This window comes from Poecilia formosa, unplaced genomic scaffold (assembly GCF_000485575.1).
Source record: "Poecilia formosa unplaced genomic scaffold, Poecilia_formosa-5.1.2 Scaffold94, whole genome shotgun sequence".
In the NCBI taxonomy this organism is placed as follows: domain Eukaryota; kingdom Metazoa; phylum Chordata; class Actinopteri; order Cyprinodontiformes; family Poeciliidae; genus Poecilia; species Poecilia formosa.
In genome coordinates, this window is record NW_006800033.1 from 556,647 (window position 1) to 583,990 (window position 27,344).

The 27,344-nt window shown below is 39.8% G+C and overlaps 2 protein-coding genes and 1 long non-coding RNA gene across 12 annotated transcripts in view; 1 reads left to right on the top strand and 2 right to left on the bottom strand.

Annotated features, from left to right (window-relative positions):
- Positions 1 to 2,705, bottom strand: part of stard3 (StAR related lipid transfer domain containing 3) — an 11,276-nt gene extending 8,571 nt beyond the window's left edge. For 3 of the 6 annotated variants that reach the window (XM_007558068.2, XM_007558067.2, XM_007558064.2), the window contains exon 1: positions 2,587 to 2,705. In XM_007558068.2, coding sequence (XP_007558130.1) covers positions 2,587 to 2,646 — 60 coding nt within the window. In that variant the 5' untranslated portion in view covers positions 2,647 to 2,705. Of the gene's footprint in view, positions 1 to 2,163; positions 2,485 to 2,586 lie in introns of those variants that run through there. The other 3 variants (XM_007558065.2, XM_007558070.2, XM_007558071.2) reach the window with 3 other exon arrangements.
- A 109-nt stretch (positions 2,706 to 2,814) lies between these two features.
- LOC107836875 (uncharacterized) lies at positions 2,815 to 15,216 on the top strand. Its single transcript, XR_001662853.1, has 2 exons — positions 2,815 to 3,005; positions 14,720 to 15,216. It is a non-coding gene; the product is annotated as an uncharacterized LOC107836875 (long non-coding RNA).
- The window catches only part of ppp1r1b (protein phosphatase 1, regulatory (inhibitor) subunit 1B), a 28,729-nt gene continuing 4,891 nt past the window's right edge, over positions 3,507 to 27,344 (bottom strand). For 2 of the 5 annotated variants that reach the window (XM_016674377.1, XM_007558074.2), the window contains 4 exons: positions 12,553 to 12,639; positions 10,752 to 10,827; positions 9,522 to 9,656; positions 3,507 to 5,345 (listed from right to left, as the gene is read on the bottom strand). In XM_016674377.1, the coding sequence (XP_016529863.1) occupies positions 5,200 to 5,345; positions 9,522 to 9,656; positions 10,752 to 10,827; positions 12,553 to 12,639 (444 nt within the window). In that variant the 3' untranslated portion in view covers positions 3,507 to 5,199. The remainder of the gene's footprint in view (positions 5,346 to 9,521; positions 9,657 to 10,751; positions 10,828 to 12,552; positions 12,640 to 27,344) is intronic. The other 3 variants (XM_007558075.2, XM_016674379.1, XM_016674378.1) reach the window with 3 other exon arrangements.

The window sequence follows — 27,344 nt, forward strand, 5'->3', positions numbered from 1 at the left end:
TGTGAATCTCGGGGCAGCTTGGAGGAGACGCTTTAATGCCACGACTCCGGATCACATTAACCTTTCATTCACAATGACAGGTTAACCCAGGGGTGTCAAACTCCAGTCCTCAAGGGCCGCTGTCCTGCAGTGTTTAGATGTGCCACAGGTAAAAAACAGTGGAATGAAATGGCTTAATTACCTCCTCCCTGTGTAGATCGGTTCTCCTGAGCCTTGCTAATGACCTAATTATTCTTTTCAGGTGTGGTGCAGCAGAGGCACATCTAAAAGTTGCAGGACAGAGGCCCTTGAGGACTGAAGTTTGACCCAAATTTGGGTCCACTAGAGGACCCAAATTTGGGTCCTCTAGTGACAGACAGGTTAAAACGGACTAAACAAGGCTGGTGTGAAACACCTATAGAGTCCAGAGCAACTTGTATATGTTTTTTTCCTCTTCATAATGCTTTTTTTTTTTTTACTGATGTGTTGGATGTGAATCATACTGGCAAGCATGAGTGAAGGATTAAACATTACTGTCCGTAGCCGCGAGGGAAGCTAAACAAAGGCAGTAAAGAAGATACCCAGAGCTGGACTAACAAGTCCACAGCTGGGTGCTTTAAGAAACATGTTGTGAGGCTTGGAAACAATGTAGTTATGTGTCCACGCCCTGGTAGTCGTAAAAGGAGGTGAATATAAATTAAATAAATGGTTTTGATGAACGCAGCCGACTCTCAGCCTAGATTTACACTCCATGAGTTTCCGCAAGTTTTGTCTAAAATTATTTTTGCTGTTTCCAATAATCAATAAAAAAAAGTGTTTACTGTCATTCAAATGTTTGTAAATCCCCACTTGCATTTCTGACAATTAATGGTTTTGCACATTGAGCTTGGAACTACATTAACCTGTAGTTCCACAGGTTGTGAAATTTAAGTCAGGACTATGGCTGGTTCTGTCCTAAACCATGATTTTAATTGCAGTCAGAGGAAAGTATTTGGTAAAACTGAAAGATCATTTTAAATCTTAGTCTGGCAGGACTTCAAAATGTTCAATAATTTTGAGCCTAATTGATGACTTCCAAGTATAAGTGGTAAATAAATTACCAAGTGAAGAAGCCTTCTAGATATTATGCTTTTTTTCAGACAACCTGGAGAAGTGATATTAAAAGATGGGACCAATTACTTTGGCTTATGAAGTTAATTGCTTTCATTGTCCTTTTGCCATCCACATGATCATGCTTCCCACAAATGTGTCCTCTGTTTACATATTACCAGACTTCCTCTTCTTTGGCTTATTTGTTGCTTATGGTAAATTTAACCTGAAACATAGACACAACTGCTATTAAAAACATCTACGCCATCATTCAATTTGCAAGGAAATAGTTTCATTTTGATCATTGTTTTTTGGTTGAGTTAAACATGGTCTACTTAACATAAAATATTTACTGGACCATTAAACATTACTTTGGTCTTTGGTCAAGTTCACCTAAACTGTTTTAGGTGAGCTTGCATTGCGATTAAACCAATTTATTTATGCGCTTCAGTGTTCATGACAGACAGCTTGTGATTTAAAAATCACTCACGGGAAGCATGCTATTGTGCTGAATCATTTTTTAAATAAGAATGGTTACTCTATGACATCAGGTTTTAGTAGAGTTGTAGCAGTATAACAGCCTGCTTGTTAGGCCAATGAACAGACAAACATTCAGACCCGAGTGCTTCCTAATCATCTCTGCAGCCATTTCTAAAGACCCTTTGCCCTAGGATTGATAAATAAGCCCAGAACTCTCCAACTACAGCGAAAACCGTTTACATCACAAGAAGTTCGGGTTATATTTGGTGTGAAATCCCATGACTGGACGAGTCGTTACTCGAAGCTAAAAACAAATAACCAACTGTGTGTTGTCAACTAGTAGCAAACTGGCTACTAGTGCGAAATAAAAAAGGGAAATTGCCAGGTTATCAAGCTAAACCCAGAGTAAATTAATTAAACATGCACAAATCAAGTTATATTTATCTAACCGACGCTCACTACCGCCAGCTTTCCCTCTGTTAGCTTCACAAACCTTTTTTCCGAACAAGTTTTGCCAGGTAACAACTTCAAATGTAAAATAATCATATTATATTTCCATGAGGCAACTATAGCGAATAGTGTCACAAATATAAGAGACAGTTAACTTAAACGTACCTTTAGAAAAGGCTCATATGGGAAATTTAAAGCAGTAAACTCACTTGATTTAGCACATCATCGGCTAGCGAGTCTTCCGGAGTTACCAAAGATGAACTGTTGCACCAAGATGCATCACTACACTTGGTGAGTCACGTGACAAATATCAAAGACTCAGGTTTCAAAACGCTGACTGCACAGGCGGTTTTAGTTGTTTTGACAAGAAGTACATTTGTTATAAATAGGGGTGAAAGTAGTTTTGAAATCTTGCCGTATGAATCATCGATATTAGCTTGCTGCAGTTCAATCAAACTCTCAAAGTCAGTATGGGTTTTTCTGGTCACATGATAGGTAGTAGCCTCCCACATATGGTAGTCTATTCTGAATATCATATTATGTGGTAGTGTACTCAAATGGAGTGTCCTGACTGGCCGCTCAGCTCACCCTCGGCTTCAGCTTGCTCCAAATCTTCTGCAGGTTGCGTTCTGATTTTAAATTTTTCATCTCCGTTTTCCCGTATTTTTCTTTTGAGCAAGGAGTTAATTGTCTTCTGCATTGTCAACTTTTGATTTCGTTTGAATTAAAAACTGTTCCATTGTGTTTTCACGGTTTTTATATGAAGCTCTGTAGATGATGATAGATTTATTGTTCTTTTTATCTCAAGGCGAGCGGCGTATTTTAATGTTTGTATACCACTCGTGTAAAATACCCCAGTTCATTAAATCAAATGCACCAATCCCCTTAGCAACCTTCATGTTTTGGAAGTTGACGTGCGTATTGCTTGCGAATTCTGACCCATAGTGCAGTCGTGACTGGTTCTGAATGGGTCCTTTACAGCAGACAGCCGTTCTCCTCTCTTCCTGGTAAGTACCAGTGCAGAATCTTTTGGTGGTACCGAAATTTACCGGCTTATTTCACCCCTGATTAAAAATAATTTGTTGAATGTTTTACCAATAACAAATAAATTAATCTTACTCATAGTAATCAGAAGCTAAATATTCTTAAATTTCTCTTGGGACATGCAAGTGGGTTCTTTAAAAGTAATGTGAAAGATTACATATAGATATATAGGTATTTTCTCGTGTCCAGACTGTTTACATATTTTAAGTGGTTTCGTTAGAGAACATAATTTGTCCAAGATTCTGCAAGAGAAAAATGAAATTTTCTCGTATTTTCCAGAGGTAGTGAAATAACTTGAGTTTGTGTGATTGTTCCTCTTAATACTGTATTACATTTTAAAAAGATGTAGAACTCTATCGAATTTGAATTGTTTTATCTCTTGGGATAAAAAAAAATTATATTTTCTCATGCATAGATAACAAGGTGATAGATGAAAAGAAACACACACCAAACACAGACTGAAGTAAAGTATGAGAGAAAAAAAAACATCTTTATTTTGATACCATACAGTTGCTCACTTTAAGACAACCACATCACATTATGAAACAAGAGTGGAAAACAAAAGAGAAAGGAGGAAAAAATAAGCAAAAATATATTCTTACAAGTTTTTACTTCTGTCTTTTCTTTAAAGTTGGGCCAAGAAAAGTAGGAGGGTCACAGAAAGTGAAGATATGACTGCACACACAACCTACTGCTCATCCATTCAGTTTGGGTAGAGGTTAAAAAAAAAAAAGATTCCGTTTTATGTACAAACAGCAGCCCAGATGGAACGAACAGCACAATGCGATCAACCTACCCTACCACTGGTTAAAAAGACTTTGAATTAGACTGATTGTGACTTTATTTATTTCACATTTAGTTCAATAAAATATGGTTTTATCTACGGTAAAATACCAACGTAACATTTGTGTACAGAGCTCATTTGACTGATTTACAAAAAAAAGAAAGAAAGAAAGCACAATGCCTAGTTTTAGGCACCTAGTGCTGCATGTCACATGCTTAAAAACAGGCAGCTGAGCTCATAAACTCCCCTTCAGACTAGAAAAATAGCTCTTACAGCATAAAATTATGTGGGAGCAATCCAAAATGTAACATTATAAAAGAGTTAATATACAAAGACCTGTATGAGATTTAAATTTTATTCCAATGAACAATAAGAAATTTAACTTTAAAATATGGAGGCAGTAGATGTTTCTTTTTATTTTTTTTTTTAAATTAGAGGTAGAATTGCCCTTTAAGTTTAAATGCCAAATCCTACAAAGTGAAAGAAATGAAGAAAACATAACATATACACTCATTGAACTGATACCTTTTAGATAAAAGCATGCTTTAGATTTTTGAGAATGATTTGGTTTAATTAAAAATAAAGAATCTAGCTCAAAAATAATAAAAGCAATCTGGTTTTCTTTCATGGGGACTTGGTATAACCTTGAAATATTTCATACAGACATAGTTACAGGCAAATCTTACATTTAAGATTTTGTCTCTTAAATTTAAGAGACAAAATCAATACATCATTGATTATAAGTAAATTAGAGAAAAGGGAGCTGCAGGTTGGACTTCATAACCGTCAAGCTTTTGTTCACCACAAGATGGCAGCACACACTAAGGGCTGATTCGAACAATGCAAGCCTTGATTTCAAAATGAAGCAGAACACGTCATGTTTAAAGACCTCCAAGTGCTTTCACAGATGGTCATAAAAGAGCTACTTTGAGTCTTAAATTATACCCAAGAAATCTGTATTATCTGTTCAACCTTTTAGCCTCTTTAAAATAATGTTTAGTTCTGAGCTGAAGCATTAACAGTGAAGGGAGGACTTCCATTTGCAGAGCTTTTGGTCACACTGACCTTGGCCCTTTCACGCTCATTATAAAAACGGGCCAGTAGGGCCAAAGTGGCGTCAGCGCAATGCTCTGTCAGTAGATCATTCCTCGCCTGCTCATAAGATTTTTCACTTTGAATCCAGCAGACCCTTTAGAGGGTGAATAGTACAAAAGCTTTACTTACTCACGCGCACATGGAATTTTCTATCACTCTCACATCTCACCAACAAGTGAGCCTCCACAAATTTAACCACTTCTTCATTTCTACAAGTTCTTCAGATTATAAACCATTTGCCCAAATCGTCTCTCTAAAATATGTCCTCCACTCTCCCCTCAGTTACACCCCCGACTGTTCTCAATCTTGTCCTCCTTCTTTTCTACATCCTCCTCCTCTTCATCTTCCTCCTGTGGTGCTTCTTTCTCCTTGGTCGTCTCTTTCACGCTGGAAAACCGTTCAGTCGTTGCTGTGTCTTGATGATCTGAAGAGACAAAACCAAAATCAAACAAAGCAATAGAACTTTTTCTTTTCCTTTTATTTTTATCCATCGTGCACCAGAAGCTATATGGGTTATTTCAGATAAAGCAATTAATTACAAACTATCAAGTGTTTGTTGGTGTTTTATGTTTGTGACTTGGCAGAACTGCTTGTCATCAGCTGTTTTATTGTAAGTTTTGTTTCTTTATTGCACACAATATCTGTAAAGCTTTAATAAATAGTCCAGTTTTCTACATTTTGTTTTAACCCAGTTTCAAGGCAACCAACGGCGGTTCATACAAGAATGGCTCTGTAGACAAGTCCTTCTTTCTGATGCCTCACCAAACAACCAAAACACAGAAATCCATCCAAGATTTTGAGGCAGGATAGAATACAGAGCTTTTATCACAAATTTGTAACCTAGTCTCCTTATTTTCAGTATCATGCAGGGGGTAACACCTCAACACATGCAGGAACTAGCCTCCCATAAAACACTTGTTCAGTGTGCAAGTGAAAGATAGGTTACACTTTTTATCTGGTACATGAATGCTCCTTTACCCTCTCCTCTACCCCTGTTTCATGTTACGCCCTACCTACCTACCTATATGATCTATATCAACAGCCATGTTTTTTTTTTAAAATTGAAGAAATTTAGATCCATAGCTAGTCCTTAAAGATCTGGCTCTATAGAAGCCAATAGGTGATGATAAACAAGAGTCTCATCTCTACAGAAAGAAATATATGTCAAAGAACTCAACAGGTTTTACTTTCCAGATGAAAGCCATCATTCAGTAAATGTGGATTTAACTTTTAGATGGCCAACACTACATAACCCTGTTCTTTGGCAAGTCATTTAAAGACACTCAGTCCAGGCAGGGATAAAAAAAAAAGATTATTTACGTCAAAAATCAGTTAACGTTACTCAAACAGTCCTGCAACAAAAACAGATTTTCTTTATACTAATAGACACAACTTGTGTGTTTCTTTAAATTAGGCTAGAAAAACACTGAAAGTAGAAAGAGATTTTGGGAAACCATACCATCTTCCTAGATCTTGCCGTTTGTCCCTACAGATTACCCACATAACTAACTGACTGCCCTCACAAATCTCAGATTGTCTCACTGACACATTCACTAGCACCTTCATTAGATAGACCTGTCCAAAAGTAAATCTATTCATAACACAGTGAAGACAACTTCAAACTCTGAATCAGAATGGTGAAGGAAAGGAATTTAAATGACTGCAAATAGTTGTTGCTATCAGATGGACTAGTTTGGGTATTTCAGAAACTTTTTATTTTACAGGGATATTCAGGCACCATAATTTTTCCTGGTTACAGATAGACCCAAAAAGAGAACATATCCAGTGAGCAGCAGTTCTTAGATGAAAATGCCTCATTGATGGGGGAGGTTAGAGGAGAGTTGGTAAACTGATTCAAGATAATAGACAGGCAAGTAGCTCAAGTAATGACGCACAGTGGAAAATTATTGATGAATGCGCAACATGTCAAACCTTGGAGTAGACGGTGCCACTTCTGACAACTAAGAACAGGGAACAGAGGCTACGATTGAAACAGATTCAACAAAAACTGGTCATTAACAGATTGGAAATATTTTGCCTGTTCCAATGGATTTTGAGTTCATATGGCATTTAGAGGGTTGTGTCAGAATTTGACATAAAAAGAACATTGAAGCACTGATGCATCATGACGTGCATGAAGGGTTCAGGCTGCTGCTTTGTAATGATATGGGGGATATTTTCTTGGCACACTTTGGCCCCTGAGACTTTCTATGTATTATTGGTGACCATTTAGTGATGGGCACTTCCAGCAGGCCAATGCACCAAGGTACAGAACTCAAAGCTGCACAAATTGATTTTCAGAACATAGAGAATTAGTTTACTGTACTCCTGTGGCCTCCGTTGCCACCAGATCTCAATCCAGTAGAGTGCCTTTGGAAAGTAGTGGGTCAAGAGCAGTGACTGCATGATGCAGTCATGTCAATATGGACATATTTTTGAATCTATGCCACCAGGAAGTAAGGTCCATTATATTCAATACCAGAAAGATGTAGCTAATAAAATTGCCAGTGAGTCTAGATACCAATCAATAGACAACATAAAACACGACTTCTTAACCTCTGGACTTAGCAAGAAGCCTGAATGTCCTGATTTATGGCAAACTGTCATCTGACCCCATTTAAAGCTGCCTCTTGGTTGCTGCTTGTTATACTTTGCAGTATAAAACATATCAGGCAGCATCTGACTCAGCATAGCATTAAACCCTCAATACAGGCCCTTATTGCTTATCTCAGCTGCTTCAGGTAGGTCTAATGCAGCACAGTATCTTGGTTTTTGATTCCCATGGATTCCCATTGGTTACTGGAGTTATGCCACTCTTTCAGGACCAGGAAATCTCCTTCCTGGAAACATCTTTGTGTATTTCACAGAACACCTCAAGTCCTGTGACCCTTAGAAGTCTATATTCCCAACCTTAACAAACTTCCTGCCTCTCTGCTTGTGCCAGCTGTACAGACTTTGAGATTAATCTGCATGTTTTGGTTTCTTAGTGTACTCAAGCTTGAATTCTCTGTACTCACAAAGTGTTTTGGAACAAGGTGATATGTGAATGTTTAAATGGCAAAGGAAATGGGGCATGTTTGTGCGTGTCAGTGTAAAGATCTGTCTCTTATACGTACTTGGTAAAACTGGTTCAAGGAAAGATAACCTTGAAAGGACAGTTAACAAGGTTTACTTTATAGCAATTGAGAAAAGTTAACCTTCTTGAGAGATTTGTGATACCAAACTCACGATCAAACATTGTGAAGGCTGTGACTTTTAAACTTCAAAATAATACCCTTTCTAACTTTTCAGGATAAATTTACTATTAAGATAGCAAGAGAAACCATTCCTTTAATCTGTGTTTAAAGGTAATGTCTTGGTTTAAAATTAACTAACATAAATTGTTTTTTTTATTATTTCTTTAGGAAAATCTAAAATAATATGTAGTGTTAAAAAGATTCCAATCAGTAAATGTTTTTTTTTATTTTTTTTTTTATCTGAACAGGCTTTTACAACACAAAGGGATTTACAGAGACAGTCTGTCATCTGGACAGAGCAATAATTCAGAACAAAAAGCCACTGTTCCCCTGTGACGTAACAGAGATTACAAAGATAGAATATTACATTCTAAAACAAACCAAATCTATAAAAAGCTACAAATACACTCAAAAGGCCTGAGTCAACTCACAGTTTCTTTATTTGGAGATTAAGTGCTTATTATTTCGTGTCAGTTTAGAAAATGTTGAATAGGATGACTGATCATGACCTGTTCTGAAGATTAACCCTTTCTGGTACCACAAACCAGCTCATACTTTGGTTTTGTTCAGGTGTCGGCCATAACTACCTGGTCTTATAATTTGAGGTTAAATCCTAGAATAGTTGGTATGAAACCATATGTTAATTTTGTTCATTGCTAAATAATATATTATTCTTAGCTCTAAATAAACATTTTTCATTTGTTTTCAATCTCCTGCATTTTACAACAATATGAGTCACATTCGGTGCCATGAGAACCTAATCAAAATGTGTTGAAAGAACAGAGCTGCAGGACTATGTTAAGTAGCCAAAAAAAAAAAAAAACATTCTGGAGGCTAGCTAACAAAAAATAAAGACATAAAGTGAGTCAGTGTTTGAAAAACTATTACTGAAAATGGCAAAAGGGAATTTTCCAGTACCTAAATATGTAATTTAAAGTTTTACAAGGCAAACAGATTCAAGGGTTTTAATGTGGTCAAGTTAAAATATAACTTCAAACCTGATAAACTGATTTATACAGAAACACTGGAGATAAAATGGCCTGCACAAACCATTTTATTTTGGTGGAGGACAAATGTAAAAAGAAAAATAAATTTAAAAAATTGCAAAAGCCTGGCTGCATAAGTGGACACAGCCTTAAAAGATCACTTTAAGTGTGTTTTGATTCCATTCTAATATTCAGTTTTAGTTCACACTTTTTCTAAACATAACAGAAAATCAGTTTAATCTGAAGCAAAATGATATACTTATACATTCCAATGCCAGCAGCATAAAGTATCTCAGAGTATATTTTCTCCTTCAGGAGCTGACATTGTCACAGTGTGGTTGCATTCTGCAGGCGATCGACAAAGAGCCTCCCTCTCACCAGCAGCTTTGGCGGGAGATGCCTCGTCTCCCTCCTCTCCCTCCCAGTGGTCCTCATCCTCGTCCCCTTCACAAGGGTCTTCCAAAGGATAGACACCTAGTTTCTGCATTTGGGCTTCAGCCATCTTCTGCACAGCTACACACGGACACAGACACACAGGGAGATGGCCACACGAACACATGGACACAGACAAGGGGACAGAGGGATATGTTGTTTTGGTTTTACCACGCTTCAACAGTTTTTAGCCTCACAGTGGATTCTGAGTACAGGCCAGGCAGGCGGGAAGCACATGCACAGAGAGGCAAACAGATAGCCAAGAAACAAGACTCCACACTGATTTTTTTTTTTTTTAATAACAAAGCTTTTTTTTCCTGTTTTCTGCCACTTCTTCTAGCTCTTTTCCAAATCTTCCCTTGCTCTAGCAGGTCGCTCTCCATTTCTGCGCTCTCTCATCTCCTATCATATTATCTCGCCTTCTTCTTACTCTTCCTTTAGGGCACCTTGGCTTCTCTTCCCAGCATTCTTTCACACCCTCAAATGCAGAGCACAGCATTGAGGAAGGTCATTTTTTCTTTTTACTTTTTACTAAGAAAGGTTACGCAACGAAAAATCTTCCTGAGTTTGCTCTGTGTGTCCCTCACTGTGCTGACAAAGGGCAGATATCTGGTGCAGGATCGAGGCTTCCTGACTCTATATCATCACTCGACACACACTGGAACATATGCGCTAACGTCCCATGTGGAGAAAACAACGCGGTAAAATGCTTATTTTCCTTCCATGCAGCTAAGACAAAATGGAATCATGCACAGCTTAATGTTAGTGTGTTTTTGCCACAGCTGCATAAAAAACTGACTGTAATCCCGGATGATCCTGACTTTCCTAGACTTGCACTCAGTGTCTCGCAGCTGTCACACTCTAATCTGTTTCTCTAGTATCTCTCTGCCTCTCATAAACTCCCAAACTCCGTCTTCCAGTGTATTTCTAACGCAGAGTCTTTCAGAATCATGCAAATCACAAAGGCGTGTGCCTGGAAATAAACCAGGAAGGCATTATTTCAATGCATTCCCAGCATCTGCTCATGCATAATATTATTTTTATAGAAGGTAACACAAACGCAAGGAGGACAAAACCTGCAGCGAAGCAAGGTAAAACAGAAAAGGATATAAACATAAGGATAAATCACGGTTCACTCAACCACCACCTGCAGAATTGACGCCGTTTCGTACAAACCTTTGAGCGATGGAGGCTGATACACATTTTGATTCACACGTTTTGGTTTAAGCACGCCGTTCTCCCCCACGACCCACTGTAAAGAAAGGGATAAGAAGATTAACACAGATTTTCTCCTTCACTTTCTCCAAAAACATCCTTTAAGCCAACACCGGCTATTAGGGGGGAGGGTGTATTCACATTATGCATAGCTAAAAAAAGTTATTTTTGTTGACACAATATGTTTAATTAGTAAAACCAGATCACTGCAGTTATTAAATACCCTTTCAACCTGGTGAGAGATTAAAATCTACACCAATAAGTGAAAATTTCTCTGTAAATAAACACATCACATCGCCGTAGCTACACTACTGATCTCTGTATTGCCAAAGCAAAATATACTGTCACAATTCCCACTGGGGTTCAGACTGAACTGAGGCTGTAACTTCTCAGTCCTGTTTGTGATTTGTCATACAATCGTAGGGAAGAACGTGTCATCTCTGCTTTTAGGAGATGTGGTTCTGTCAGTGTCTTTTATAAATGATTAATAGTTGAATTTGAGGTGGCTGGGAGTCAACAAATGGGGAACATCTCCCTAAAGACCAAGATGTGTCTTTGTTTGGCACTCAGACATTTTCTGTCCCTCTCTTTACATGTGATTCCTGGACCATTTACAAACAAGACTTGAACCAACTCAAGGTTTTTCAAATGAAGCGTCTCTGCCAGACTTTTTTAGACTTTCGTCACAGCAAGGTTACCAACAAATGCATCCATGGATGACAGCAACAGCAGCCAACCATAGAACAAAACCAGGAACTCTGGCTGCAGTGGTTCAGCCATATCTGCAAGATGAATGCTGACTGATTGCCACATCAACTCTTGGTGGGCCAGCAATCTGTGCACCAGAAAGCCCAAAATGATGCATTGGATGGATAAGGGCAAAATAAACTGACTTTAAGTGTCTATGGTTTGCTCCCAGTTAAGATAAAATCAACACAACGGACTGTAAAATTGGACAAAGAAACATTGCAGAATGTGACACACACACACACACACCACGACAACATTTCGGTTGCAAGGATATGTTCAGTTGGATCCTCAGAAATGGAAGAAGAAGACTGATGCCTCTTTCCGGCAATTTATAAATGACAGATGTTGATATCCTGCACAGCGTTAATGTTTTCAAAGTAAAGCGAGGGACGACTGGAGGTGTCATGCATCATCGATGTCAGCAGTTCCCATGAAATCTATCAAGGAAATCTCCCCACATCGTTCTTTTTAATGAAAGACAAAGTTAACGCACTGATTCTGTTCTTGGCCAAGTAAATATTTGACCTTCTTACTCTTTTATTGGAAATGATTTCTCAGTCTTATTTATGCTTTTAAATTGTACGGCTGGCTGACCACACGAATCGTACATCATCACTACATCACCCCCTTGACCCGCAGACTCCCATACAAATCAGCTGATGCAGGCTCGTGACTGCCATGCTGCCTAATTCAAAATTTACTACAGAGTTTTTGAAATTCCCCGTTTTTCAGTATTATTCTAAATGCTTCTTCAAAATTATGAGTCTTTGTTTCTCTTCTTTTTTAAATAAACTGTATATAAATCATATTTAACCACATTCGTCTCCTCCTTGAACAGATAATAACAACTCAACTTGGGTTTCTGGCGATGAACAAACAGCATAATTAAGCAGGGTTAGATTACAAAAGGCTTACATCACCTCACTGACATGGAAGGGGAAAAAAAAAACATAGAGGACAGAGGATAATCCACAAACACTTAAAGAGTAAAAAAAAAAGGTTGAGACTTCACCTTTACCTGATGAGTGGACTGGTCGTCCTCTGGAGATTGGTCGGCTACTCTGAAGAGCGTGGCAGGTGTGGGCCTCCTGCGTCTGATCTGTAAGCAAACAGAAACAAAAAGGGCAGCCATGAATAAATGAATAGTCAAAGTGGCTGATGCTGTATTATTAATCACATTCAGCACACCTGCATATTAATCTAATGGGGGAAAAATACGTTGACAGCGTTGACACCTCATGCTGGCTGAGGACACACTGGGCCCTCTGTGACTTCATTAGCAGAGTTCACTGATGAATGATGAACCGGCAACTTTTAGCACCCGATAACACACTGCAGTCAGCGGAGCAGAGCAGTCGTTTAAATCTTTCTGGTTGATCGAACGCACTTGGTAATGAGAATTAAACTCATGATTTACATTAACAGGACTGCAGCTCTTTATTTAGCGTTTATATTAAACATTTTTGCATGTGGTTCTCAAACTTAAAACTGGTACAAGCTAACTTAAAAAATAGCATTTGAACTGCAGCTGCATCTGTTGCTCTTTTTCTGACTTCTTTACACCAATATTTTTCGTGGCTATTGGTCAATTTACCTGTTTACAAATAAGCATCTCTGTTTCATACACGTTTCCATTGTTAGCTCAGTATATCTGTTTCATTATTGAGATGAGTTAAAATGTTCCCAATGTGAGCATAAAATGATGTGGTATGAAACATGCAAATATGCTGAAAAAGTACAAAAATAACTACACTTTCAAACATAAGCAATAGTGAGAGAGCGAGCTGAGCTGCTCTTTGTCTGTGCCTGAGCTAAATGAAGGCGAGAATTTGACTGCAACTGCAAACTGATTGTATAGCAGTATTTTATTTATTTTGATTTCCATTCACCACATGTGCAGTATGAGACTGAGCTGACATTAATGCCAAACATGTTTTTCTTTTTTTTTTTCAAGAAACTAACTGCAGAAAGACACTTTTTGACAAACTGTGTTAGAATATTTTTACTGTCCTGCAGTTTTACTCTTAAGACTTAAACACAGATTGATAAAATATGTTGGCACTGCTGTTTGGAGGACTAGTAATGCTATCACATGTGCTATCAGTGTAACACTGCTGGTCAGAAGCAAAGCTGAAATTGCAACACAATTTAATTTATGCTGGAATTTCAGTGTTACGAATTACAGTTTTTGCCAGAAGAAGTTGCTCTTTACTGTGATGAACTACAGACAGACTGCGATCACCACAGAAAGCTTTAAAGTACCTTGGAACGGTGCCAGCTACTTAAGTCTTGATTTCCAGACTTACAAACATCTGTCTTTGGCAATTTTCAGCCATGCCTCAGTTTAACAAACTTTCTGGTTTCTACAAAGGGTCAAATATTTAACAGAACTCTGTCAGCATGCAGAAAGCAGCTATTTTGTTTAATAAGATTAGGTCAGAGTGGTGTTTTAACATTACAGACATGTTTTGTGCTTTTGAAAAAGAAAGACTGTTTACAGCGATTATTACTTGACGTGATGTTGTCAAGACGTGCAGAATTAACAGCGTCTAACTTCAGAAAGCAAAAGAAGTTAAGGTGAGTGGAACTGGCAAGTGAAACAAGAGCGTTATTGAAAGTGTCCTCTGTGGAAGAAGTCAACCTTGGCAATGATACGAGCCACTGACATGCGCTGCTGTTTATGGCACCACACTGCACTGTAGGAAGGGGGTTATCCTGGCTCTATTTTGTGTAAAATGGCTCCACACGGAGGCTCGTGTTTGTTTTCTTCTGTCCCATTCGGTGCGTCATCACAGTTAGGCGGTGTGTTGCCAAAGCAGTGGCTTTTTGAGCAGCGCGCTGGACACTCGCCCCTGCCCCACTCAGCCAAACAAAGTAATCAGCAATGGATTTCAGCCGCGTTTGTGACACCAGACATGCGCTTTAATCTCATCGTGCAACCTCCAGCTTTCCCGTCTCTCTTGGTTGTCACACACTATCCGTCTCCCTCGTATTTTCCTCATTTCCATCACACTTGATCCTCTGCTTCCTCTATCCTGTTTACATCCACTTCCATCCTTCATTCCTTGACAGTGACATTACCCTCATCTTCTTTGCGTCACGTCGCAACTGCAATCATGTTATTTTCCCCTGCGCCCTGACACATCTGTTCTTATCTTTCTTCATTTTCCCCTTTCCAGTGTCGGCGCACATCCATACAAGGCCTCATCCGACACTTCCACCTCTGTCCTGGAGAGCTGTAGAGGCCTGGGGCATCTTGCAGCTAAAACACCTGCGTAGCACCTGCTTCCTGCCCCTGTGGCGCCCGAGAAATGATAGTAGACACCAAGTGTTGACACGACCAAGAGTTAGAATTACAGCTGTTTACCTCGGAGTAATCCAGGAGCAGTATTGGGCCGAAAGACTAGCAGCCATAAAGCAGACAGAGTTAAACAACAATGAACAAATTAGAGATTGTTGCAGTATTTTTCAAGCTTTGGTCTGTAACTATTATGTTTCTAAACTGAACTGTCAATGCAGTCTTTCTTATGAAATGTCACACAGTAGGACTGATTCTAAATTGATTTAATTGCAGCTGAAGCTCATATGACCTATTCCTGTAAACTGATGTAAATGATGTAAAATGAGAGTAGCCTTTTATGCACATTTATGTGAAATAATAAAGTTGACAGATGCATTTGTGTTTTACAGCAAGCACACACACACACACACACACACACACCCCAATGTGTGCTGGTGATGACGTCTCCAATGCCGGATGACATAAACATTCAGTGACTCTAGTAATTTTCCAGCCTTAAAACCGCCCCACTCTGCCTGAGTTACGTAACATATGTGACTTCCTCAGCTACGGCAACACTGGGACACAGCGTGTGGGATTACTCCAGCTATGCTTTATCCCTCCGTACCCTCCCTCCTCTACATCTCTTAATCCCTTGTTCCCAATCTCTCGACCCTTCCCGGCACCACCGGCAGAAATGTTTTTGACTCCGTACCAGTTACAGCAGGCTCTCACAAGGCGGCCTGCAGCTGTGGCCTTTTAGCAGCGCCGCAGGTGAAAGCCTCCAGGCAGCAGCATCTCGCTGGGATTCGCGAGGAGCTTTGGTCTGCATAAAAGCATTGGCACAGGGAAGATGCTGTCCAAATGGCTCGCTTTGGTTTATTTAAAGCTAATAAGGATTTCATGTGGCACTTGTTGGAAACGAATGCAGCTCTTTAAGACACAAGTGTTTTATTTTTATCAGTGCTGGAGAAATGCCCAGCTTTTGAGTTGTCCCAATTTTTTTTTATTTTTTTTTTTCAGTAGTAATGACTCTTGACTGCACCGCCGTGTATCAGTCATACTGTGGAGGCTTTGCACCCTTTTGCAGACTGATAGCTTTGTACAGTAAGAACATTTTGACTGTCTGCAGTCTGTGGTTTTAGCTGCAGGATGCATCTGAACTTTCTATTAGGTTAACCAGATTCACAACAGCTGATGTCAGGAGTTAACTTTAAAATGTATTAGTTTAAAAGTCTGCACATCCATGCAACAAGGTTACTGCACTTTTTTCAATGTTTAATTAACCCCTAACAGATTTGCTTGCATTTTTCAGTTGAACTGTCCAGGACATAAGTCCCACTAAAATGTGTAAAAAAGAGATTTTAAAGGATTTATAATGACCTAAAACCAGTCTTTTTACAAGGGTTGTGCAACCTTTTAAAAGAACACTGCAAATGAGAAACTCACAAAATTATTTTATTATTTACACACGTGTCAAGTTTAATATTGGGGAAAAGGTTGAGCAGCCAGGGCTCCGTGGCAGTGCTGTTTTGGGGTCATGAGTCACTGTTGACAGTGCATGTTTCCGAGCACTCTGTGTGTGTGTATTGGCAGAGGACCGTCTTGGTTAACAGGCTGGGTGCAGATTGGCTGATTTGGGTCTACTCCCCAGAGGCCAGGCTCTCTAAGCTGGTATGTTCAAGCCGGTCCTATAAAAAGCACGCTGCAGTAGGACGACATAAACTAGATCAGAGGTGCCTCTGGGGGTTCGGCAGGATGAGACAGAAAGCCTGTAAAACTCTGCAGCGGCGCTCGACAGCCAGCGTCTCCTGGGAAGAGTGACCTCGACGGAGGCAGTGCGGAGCGAAACACGACTCGGATCTCTTTTCCCCGTTTGCTTCCCTCCCTTGTGTCCAATCGTGCTACATTACAGCAGGTCATCTCATCAAGCAATCTGTGATACGTTCAGGGCATCAGTCAAGTGCATATGATGATGTATGAACTTGCAACATTCTCCTGGAATGAATCCATATCTGTTCTGATGGATAGATATAGATCTGTGGAATATTGATTCGTGCTTGCGGCGTGTGTCCACAGGCAGATTCTGTTAAATAAAACCAGGATATGTAGAGCGCCTCAATGAGAGCAGATTATTTATTTAACTCAGAGCTACAGTGTTAATGTTTCAAAATATTTTGGAGAAAACCCAGTGAATCCCATCCTTAAGTAAAAAAAACAAAAAAAAAAATGGATGAGTATTGTCTGACTGAGTTGATCCTTTTGCATGTTTTGCTTTTTCCCCCCTTTTCAATTAAGTTTTTCTAATAATTCTTTACATTTTATACTTGTTTTCTTGTTGCACCAAGACATGTTGCTTAAATGGGAATACTGCGCCATATTTGGATATTACTGGATAGACTGAAAACTATGGAAGGATAAAATCTCATTTGTGAAGATTATAATGATAATTTTCACCCAAGTTTAAAAAGCTGTCTCAACATATCCTGCAGCAGCCACATTGTGACTGCCAGCCAGACAAATTTAGAACATCTCTAGTTATCCTCACCATGTCTGCCCTGTCATGACAGCCTTTACCACTGCCAAAATATAATCAGCGCAGGTTAAAGGGAACACAAAAATGGTTCGTTTGAGTTTCTTTTTTCACTTCCTGTACTACTTGGCCTTCATCTTTATCCCAAATCTGTTTGTCTTGGCACTGTGTTGGGATGTTGCATGAGTTGACGAGGCGATATAAGCAACTTTTATGAGCTTAAATACCAATCAAATTGACAAGTTCAAAGTCAATCTGAATAAAAATCTGAAAATGACCTTTGACTTTGCTATTGTTTGCTTCAGCTTTGCTATATACCACCATCAGTCCTCTGATTCAAGCTTTGGCTAAGGCAGGTTAAGGTTGACCACGGAGTTGTGTTGCTCACAGTACAAAACCAGCAGATGAGATGCAAATGATTCAGAATCTGTTGAAATTTGATCATCTACCAAAGTGGTTATGTCAGCTGTTACTCCACTGCCTAATATTTATCCTCTCTTGGGATCAGCAGATTTCAGACGTAGTTTTTATAAAAAGTTGTGCACATGATAGTGAAAGAAAAGCACGATGAAACAGTTGTTGCATTGTGTTGACGTTTTCATGTGGGCTGTGTCCTTTTGCCTTTCCCTCAGGCTAACACACACATCATGTTGTCTCCCCAGAAAAAAAGCAAAGTCATCTTTGCTGTCATAATCACTCACTCTTGAAGTCTCACTGTTGTTTTGAAATCACACCAACAGAATAATGAGTCTGACACAACCAGCAACCTTAGCACATGTCACTTTGTGTTGTTGTAGTTGTAATTTATTTACTACAGACTCTGGGTGAGTAATTCCAGCCTCAACATCTCCAGTTTGGTCTGAAATATTTTTAATAAGTTCACAAGAGAGCTCACTGTGGTCCAGCATGGAGGAAGCCTCTACAGATTTAAGACGGGACCAATGTTAGCCTAGTGGCTAACACTCTCTCTGATAAAAACCTTTCTCTCTGAGGTATTTGGCTAGTTTACTGAAAATTTTACTTAAGCTTAAAGGTGTTCTTTTTTCATAGTCCATGGTATTGTGATACTGGTACTAGGTTGATCCTGAACTCTGTATCTAATTTCCATTTTTCTTAGAATTGGGCTGTTTTGGTCCAACATTATAAACTTAGTAACAACTGGATATTTAAATTTCAATGGTGTGATGATACAAAACACATCAAAGCTGGTTTTGGAATAGGAGGAGAGGCCAACACCAACACTCTGACCTCAATCCTGTGGAAAAACATGTGGACTCTGCTTAAAAACCAGGTAATTTAATAGATTCTGCTGGAACAATTACCAAATATCGAGCTAAAATGATACCAAAGGCTTTTCGAAATAAAAAGTAATAAAGTTATATGCAACTTGCTAAGGGATATCTAACCAAAAGTTAGAAGTCTATGTACATGTGCATGTAAAATTGTGATTCAGGAAAAAGTCCAAAATAACTTGCACACCGAATACTATTTTTTTCTAGATCATTAGTGTTGCTTGTTTTCTTAAAATGGACAAAAGGTGGTTCAAATGTAACACCTGAAGTCTGATGAGTGTATGCAAACTTCTGACCTGAACTATAATTAGACTCCATGCTTAAAACTGACACTTCCTCCACATTTTTGTATCAATGTAACAATCAAGCCTTCGGACGTTTCCTCTGTATGAAATCAGATAAGTCTAATGAGCATCGAGTCCGTCATCCATCTCAGCTCTTTGCGTTTCTCGGCTAAATGTGCTCTCCTGCAGTGTTATTTCATTTCCACTGCTGTGATCTTTAGCCGGGCTGAACTCTGAAGAGCAACTCAATTAAAAAAAAAGGTCATCAAGTCAACCTTTTTTTCTCTGAATCACACCCTGCCCCCAGCAAGCTTTTTAAAATGAGATGGCCAGGCCTCATGTGGTCCTCTCTGTAAAGCCTGGCAAATTCAATAAAACAGTACAGTGGGAAAGTGGCCCTGTTTAGTAGTCATGAATCTGCAGTGCATGTAATATCACATGCCTTAGTTTATTCACTAGTTTGGGAATGCTTAAAATGTTTAAATGCAATGTCTGTTTTTTTGCATGTGTGGTTAAAAAAATATGAAAAACATTCTTATCATATTTAGATAGGGTGCTTACTCTGTATGTTTCACATGGTTTTCAGCAACGAAGCAATTCAAAGTGATTTACATCACAAAAACACAAAATTACAAAGTCATAGAACGCACAGTCAACAATTGAAGCATTAGATTTTGTCAAAAGTGCCGCCGTTACACATCAGATTGTTTCAAAAGCGACTATAAAAGGGGGGTTTTCAGTCCAGATTTAAAGGAACTCGGTGTTTCGGCTGTTTTGCAGTTTTCTGGAAGTTTGATCCAAATTTGTGCTGCATAAAAGCTGAATGCTGCTTCTCCGTGTTTGGTTCTGGTTCTGGGGATGCAGAACAAACCGAACCAATGTTCCAGACCCGAGTGGTCTGGAACATTGGACAGACTTTGGGCTTCTCTCTAAGCTGAACGTCTGCCACCCTCCACACAAAGCTGGTATCGAACGTCTCCATTAAGTAAACACCCAAAAAGCAGCGATCAGACACATCATGCGTCCGTCCGGCCCGTCCTGTCACACACTTTCAGTCTGGCAGGATATTCATCTCTGTCGGGCGGTTTTAACAAGGTTGCACTGAGTAACAAAGCACTCAGTGAGTTTACAGCTGCTTTTTACAAAGTTCAAGGACATTTCTCCACCAGTTGCAGCCAAAACAATAGATACTCGTTCCTATTCAGGCGCATCGTTTTATTGAATTCCCCCAAGTCAGAGAGGCTGCTGCATGTCGCTTCCTAGCATTTACTGAGCACTTGCAGCGACCTTTTGCCCCCACTTCAGGGCAACTGAAAAAAAACCAGATGGGCTGCAGATAGCATCCAGAGGGGCTCTTCAATGACTCCCGAATAGGTATCATAATTATGCTGCAACCGTGGGCAGAATGAAATCATACTCAAACTCTCTCTTCTGTCCCCAGATTCCCCCTCCAGCATTTATGTAATGTGCTGCTTGTCCTACTGTTTAAAAAAAAAAAAAAACTGTTAGAACAAAGGTTTGCCAAAACCTTCGTGTGCAGATGAGTGACAGGAAGCCACCTGGCAGGCCATTGTGCACAGCAGATGAGGTGCCAATCAAAGTTATTTCACAGATAGCAGCACGGCTGTGACCCCCGTCACTGAGGTGATTCCGCTCCTCTTGTTCATGCAATCAGATTGAGTCGTGATGCTGTGTGTGGTTCCAGAGGTCAATAGCCAGCACAAACAGAAGACAGACCAGCTGGAGTTACTCATCTGCAATGATCTATTTACTCACATTAAAAAAAAGGATAAAATAAGCGTTTATGCTCATGGTTGCAACGCATCCGAGAATTTTCGCCGAAATTACTAGCAACCCTGCTCGAGATGCATGAAAAGGCTAACAATAAAATATTTTTGTTTTATTGTTGTAGCATAATTTAACTGAGATATTGAGAAAGGGGACTGCATGAGGGTAGGGTTAGGGTTGTTGGTACTGCTGCCTTTTAGCCAGGTCTGCCGTCTTGCATGTTCTCCCAGTGCATACTTGGGTTCTTTTCAGGTAATTTCCAATTATCAAAAAAAGTGCATGTTACAGTAGTTGCCCTCTCTAAATTGCTCTTAGGAGTGAGTTTGTGTGTTCGTTGCTATTTGTCCTGTGTCTGTCAGTGTTGCCCCGAGATAAACTAGTGACCTGTCCAGGGTGTGTGCATCTTCTCCAATGACCACTGGAGATAGCTACCAGCTCCCCAGTTACCCTTCAAGGACAGGCAGATGGAGACAAACGATGGGCAGATACCCGTTCAGAGGAATCAGCCCCTTAAATTGAGTATATTTATACAGCAGGGGAATAATTCTCCAATAGCAATTTGTTTTTAGTAACCCAAAATCGATTCGTACTACATTTTTATATAAGATAAAGTGTATTTTGTATTTATATTTTACTAGTTAATCCTTCAAATCTTCAAAACTGAATGAGAAAAAGGTGTGAAAGTTCTGGAAGCTTTGGAAAACTGACACTTTACATTTCAGTTAACTACATCAGCTAACTAAACATCAGTTAATAATAATCATGTATGGTTCTTTTAAATGTACTGCCATGCAAACCAAAAAGAGACCAGGGAAGGAAGCAGAGTCTGTTTTTTTGGGACATAGATATGAACCATAACTCATTTTAAACCTTTACAATACCTTGCTTGGCATTTGTGCAACCAAAACGCCACATCACACTATCTTACCTCTCTGCTTTTCTAAACTGTTCACCTGTATTTGTCCAATGTGTACAAAACAACCCCCTGGATAGCTCTTACTGGGCAGCTTGTTGTAACAGCTTAACTTAGTCCAGGCATTATGGCTCATTTTTAAAACTGCGGTAAATTAATAGATTTTTTTTTCACAGTCCTGCAAAACCCTCCAGAGAAACAAACGCTCCAAGAGGGTCTGGCATAAATCAAAGCCTGAAAAAAACACCTCACAACCACTGCTAAGTTACATTGTCTGGAAACGTGTTAGAGTGTCTGTCATCATGACATAAAATCCGGTGGTCTCTGCCTGAAACCTAAAAGTGGGCCATCCTTGGGATAATGATAATCCAAAACATATGGTTAAATCAGCACATGGTTCATGGGGCACCAAATCAACACTCCTCCATGGTCATGTCAATCAGCATGCCTGCATCACAGAAAGTGACCTGAGCTAAGGGGAAGACTGCATGAGTATTAAATTACAACAATCGTTTTCTCATGGGTCAACAAAACCATATGCGTCAGTGTTAAACTTGAAGCACCCCTATGCCGCCTCAGCTGAACAGCCAAAAAAGACCCAATTACAGCAATGCATTTCAGAGATTACAAGTCACAGCAGCAATAACATAATTCTCTCTTCTCAGCCTTGATAAAACAGGAGTTGAGACCAATCCTGTTTGTCGCGAGTCAGCGCTCTGCTCGAAATGCCCTCATCGGCCTCAGCATCCCCAGCAGAAAGGGGCCCGACTGTGCAGAGGCAGCTGAGGAATACAGGCCAGAGTCCAAATCTTGATATCTGACAACAACTGGAGACAGGTCGACTCCTGATGAGCTACAGATCTTATGCCCCCAACCCTGTTTTTTTTTTATTTTTTATCCCCGTTTCTAATCCGCTTCATCTCATCACAGATATGGTGATTATTTGTTGGGAAAAGTCGAAAGAAGAAACACTTCCACTGCAATGTGATTTCAGCGCCATTAACGATAAAAGACGCAGACAAAACAGAATGACTTTTATTTCTTCACATCTGAATACAGCCCAACTTGATCTGACCTAAATTTAGGCACTAAGTGGGAAAACCTCTATAAACCAAGTACAAACCATTGGACCGAAGGCTAAGAGGCCGTGCTGCAGCTTTGGAGGCCTCCTGTCAGGTTTTTGTCATGTTCTCTCACAAGCACAAGAAAAGAGGGTATTATGGTGGATTTGCAGCTCTTTGTGTACAGTGTAATCAGAAGACTTTTCTCTCAATATTTATGTTTCTTAGCTGTTTACACTTTACATTTCAAGGCATAGCAGCCAAGACAATGGTCAAAATCTGGAAGAGGCCACGCTTATTGAAGTGACACACAAACGCTGCCTTTCACAGAAGCCACGCTCCTTAATTAAAATGGAAAAAGAACATGAAAGGAAAGTTTCACATCAGCCACTGGCATGTTCTTAATTCAGAGTCATTAAGAAATCAAAATGCCAGAACTGTCAAAAACTAGAAGGAACAAAAACAAATGTAAGCCGCAGCAAAACAGAGAGTTATTGATCGCGTCCAAATAATAATTACAAAGTGTGGCTTATTAGCTTTCATGCCAATTAGTTTTTGCCACTACAAACATCTACAAACTGTTTTCGGGCAAAGGAAAACTCGTCAGGAACATAAATAATAGCAGCTCATAAATTAAACAGATCGCATCATTGGGCAAACTAGAGTCAGGCCACTACGGCGACATTCCCCACCAGCCTGCTTGTTGGAAAAGATGGCAGCTTGAAGCGTGCCGTTCTTTCTGCGACTTCTTGTTGACGGTCCTCCACACTGCCAATGTTTACCCACAAATACTCAGCGCATCAAAGGTCACTGTTTGATGTTTAACCCACAGTGACGTAAAACTTGAAGTGGTGGTGGTCGGTTTTCTGAGGGGCATGAGGGATTTTATGGCAGGACTTGGAGGGCTAGGCTGCCATAAAACGTCCGGGGTGATACGAGGTTTTTGTTGGGAGCTTTTTGGGCCGATGCCCTTTTCTGTCCTTTGATAATCTCTCTTTTATTCTGAGTTTTATGTCAGTTACGAGGCCAGATGGAGTCAAAGGAGGAAAGGCATGTCCTCATGAAGGTATACTGTCAGTGCCACGACCCTAATCTCTGTCCATTATGCACATTACTTTGCATGCTTATCACTTGATAAGCATGCAGTATTAGCATGTTTGGAGTGGGGTTTGTGATGAAAAATGGGATTTTTTTTTTTATCCATAACGTCCCAGACAATAAAAACGTTTCTCCTGATCTCTAAATGTAATGAATTCTGTCCATCTGAGAGGATTTCAAGAAGAAATTCAGATGTTAGACAGGATACCAACGATGGCACTGAAAAATAAGGATTATGCAAGTGAGCATGACACTGTTAAAAAATACAACAGCAAAACAGAAGTTGTGTCTGCATGCGTGTGCGTGTGTGTGTGCGTGTGTGTGTATGTTTCTGCTTGGGCATAGAAATAAACCAAGACTTAACGTAATAACACATTTTTCTTGTCCCTTACACCTAAATTTATCATCTTAAGAGGTATTTGCCATCCATCCATTGCATTTAAATTATATCTCACTACTCGACAAACTTTAACTTTGTCATAAAATTGCACTTTAAATTAGCTTATGTGCTAATTCCTGCCTATTTAAACTGCCAGGAATTATAGTCTTTTTATTAATGTGCATTGTTCTAATCTAATGAATAAAAAAAATAATAAAATTGTTTTAAACTTGAGCTTAAGTATGCTGGAAACAGTTATGACATTTTCCCTCAAAGGTAAGCACCTGGTGATCAACGTATCTGTGTCTGTGGGAAGCCATTATTGAAAACTCATGCCTCTCCTCTTGTTTTAAACGTAATGATATAAACAAAACTCTCCTATGCTAACAATCACAACATTCTGATGTCTCTTTGTGGGAGCCGGCTGTTGGCAGGGAGTGTGTTTACAACATAGAAGAGGCTGTGTGCCACTGGTTTTAAAAAAAATGCAAACTGTCAAAAGAAAAAAAAAGAAAAAGGAAAGTTTACGCCAACAACTCTTTATTTGTGTACAAGCAATCATGAATATCAAAACTTGGGGCTCCTCAGAAATCTCCAACTTTCCTAAGTGGAATGGTAACTTTAAGGAGCATTGTTGTTTTTGTTACTGGTAGCTAGAGGAAAAATGTTTAATCGCTATGCTAACTGCTGCATCACACAGAGTCAAAACCTTTATTTCACAACAATAACTATGAATGAACATGGAAGAGCCAATGTTGGGACCATCTAATCATTTCAGAATGTTCGAACTGTGAAGTTGAATTTATTTAGTGTTGACCTATTTAAACTGAACTCAGAACTACTTCTTGTTAAATGGGAACTTGCGCAACACTCCTCAGAGATATCTCTGATCAGCCCAGCCACCACATGCTAACACACAAAGACATACAGCCGTGTGTGCACACATAAATGCGATTTAGATTGACCTGTTAGCCCAGCAGGCATGATTTGGGCAGCGGAAGGATTTAAACGCCAGTGTAAACATTGGAAAAATACGCCAAATCAACACAAAAAAAGCTGAACTACAGCCACATAGTGGCTCCTGCTGGTGGTCAGACGGCCTCTGAACACCACCAGGAGGCGAGGCAGGTGAAGTGTCTTGCCAGAACGAACTCCTTATCACGAGACACAGAAGAGCAAGTTTGGTGTGAAAGAAACTGACTGCTCTGCACCCAGATCTTACCCCAGCAGAGCACCTTTGGGATGAATTAGAGCAGAGACTGCAAGCCAGTTCTGCTTGTCCGACATGAGTGTCTGACCTCTGAAATGCACTTCAAAAGGAAAATAAAATAATAAAAAAAAACTCAAAAAACACTCAGACCTTGTGGAAAACCTTCCCAGAAGTTCTGAAGTGATAGTAGTTTAAAGATTGGGTAAACATCATATTAAACAAAATGGATTAAAAATGGGATGTTCATATGAAAGCAAACAAACAGCTACTTTTTAATCTCTTGCACTCTTGACCTATCTGTGTGCCGAAACACGGGTGGGCAGGATTGGTTACGTTTTATTAGATCCTCACACAATTTTAGTCAAATATAACTTTATTTTATCAGGTTACGCAGGTAAAAGTAACAAAACAGTCACAAACAGACGGGGAAAATAGCACAAAACACGATTTTCTCCGTCTTGATTAAGTTCTGAAGTATTTTATTCCAATAAATGTGCAGCTCAGCTCGGCTTCGTTGAAACCAATCTGGACTTCAAGGCTGCTCTGGGAGTCCCAGTCGACACAAGTAAGATAACCTCTAATTATAAAGAGCGAGCTTAAACAATGATATTATCTGACGACTGGTTGAATGAGTCAGTCGAGAGAAATAAGATTGCTTCAGTGTTAATAAGAAGACGTCCAGGAATTTGGGCAGGATGATTTGCTCAGAGCAAATAGCTGTTGCTTTCTCCCACATCTCACTGAGTGGGAGGTACGGAAGCGTCTCTCTCCAAGCGTTCACGCCTAACATATCCAAAATATTGCATTGTTGTAAACAAGCTGTCCCCCCCCCCCACCAGATAGATCTGTCCATTAAAGCTGACCTTTTACATCCCGGCTGCGGGGGAGCGTTCTGTGACATAGTTGCACAGGCTGTCTCTATAGTAACAAGAGCAATTCAGTCGATTGTGGTTTTGGGATTTAAATGCCATCGGAAAGAACAGTGAGGGGCTGCTTGTTGTGAAACAAGTTGCTACTCAGTAGCAAAACGCGGACCGGTAAGGGACAGTAATTGCAATGGGAGGGGAAGGGAATGAAATGAGTGCTGCTGACTGTCGCTCCCTGCCGACCCACACGTCCCTGGAGAATCCCATAAAACTCAAGTAGATGCTATCAGCTTTTAAACACGCGTAAACACATGCTCTCCTAAATGCCCCTTCTGTTTTCCTGTGCTCCCCGGACAGCAAATGTGCTGCAACGACCTGAATTCATTCACCGGGATCCAGGTGATCGGTTACGGACTGACCGGATCCTTTACTGAATTTCAGTTCCTAACTGACGCACACACCTGAACACAGCTTTTAAAATCTGCGAGGCTAGAAATTAGTGGTCAGTCATGCGGAGATTAAGCAAAGAGAGTCCGGAAATGAGTCCATCTTTGAAAACGAAAAAAAAAAAAACTGTGGTACATATGGTATCTTGATGTCCTGTGGTTATTTGGAAGTGGTGGCACAGATCAGAGTGCATGGATGTGTGAAGTGGAAGTCTCATGAGGCATTGCAAAGATGCTCTGTTTTTGCAAGGCCTCTGCATTTTTTGTGAGAATTTTCTTATCAGTGCAGAACACGTAGTGTGAAACGGGCATATGAAAACAAAAGACAGAGTGTGCTCGCAGGTCGGACCTGCTCATTAAGAGCCTCTTTTATGCAAACAGGGAATCAGGGCCAGTCGATAAGGGAGTCGACCCCACAGACAGATGAACCCACAGGTCGCCTTTGCGTCCTCACCTTCTGTCACAAAACGCATCTCCCTCTTATTATCCCACCTCGTCTTTCTTCAAACTCTCAGAGGGAGTGAGCCATTGGCCTCAATCTTCCAGACCACTTTGGCCTACTTATCCCTGATCTATAATAAAAGTCTTTAGCCTTACAGCTGAATCAGAGATCAGAGATATTCTGTCAAACAACAACAACAAAAAAGCGTGTTG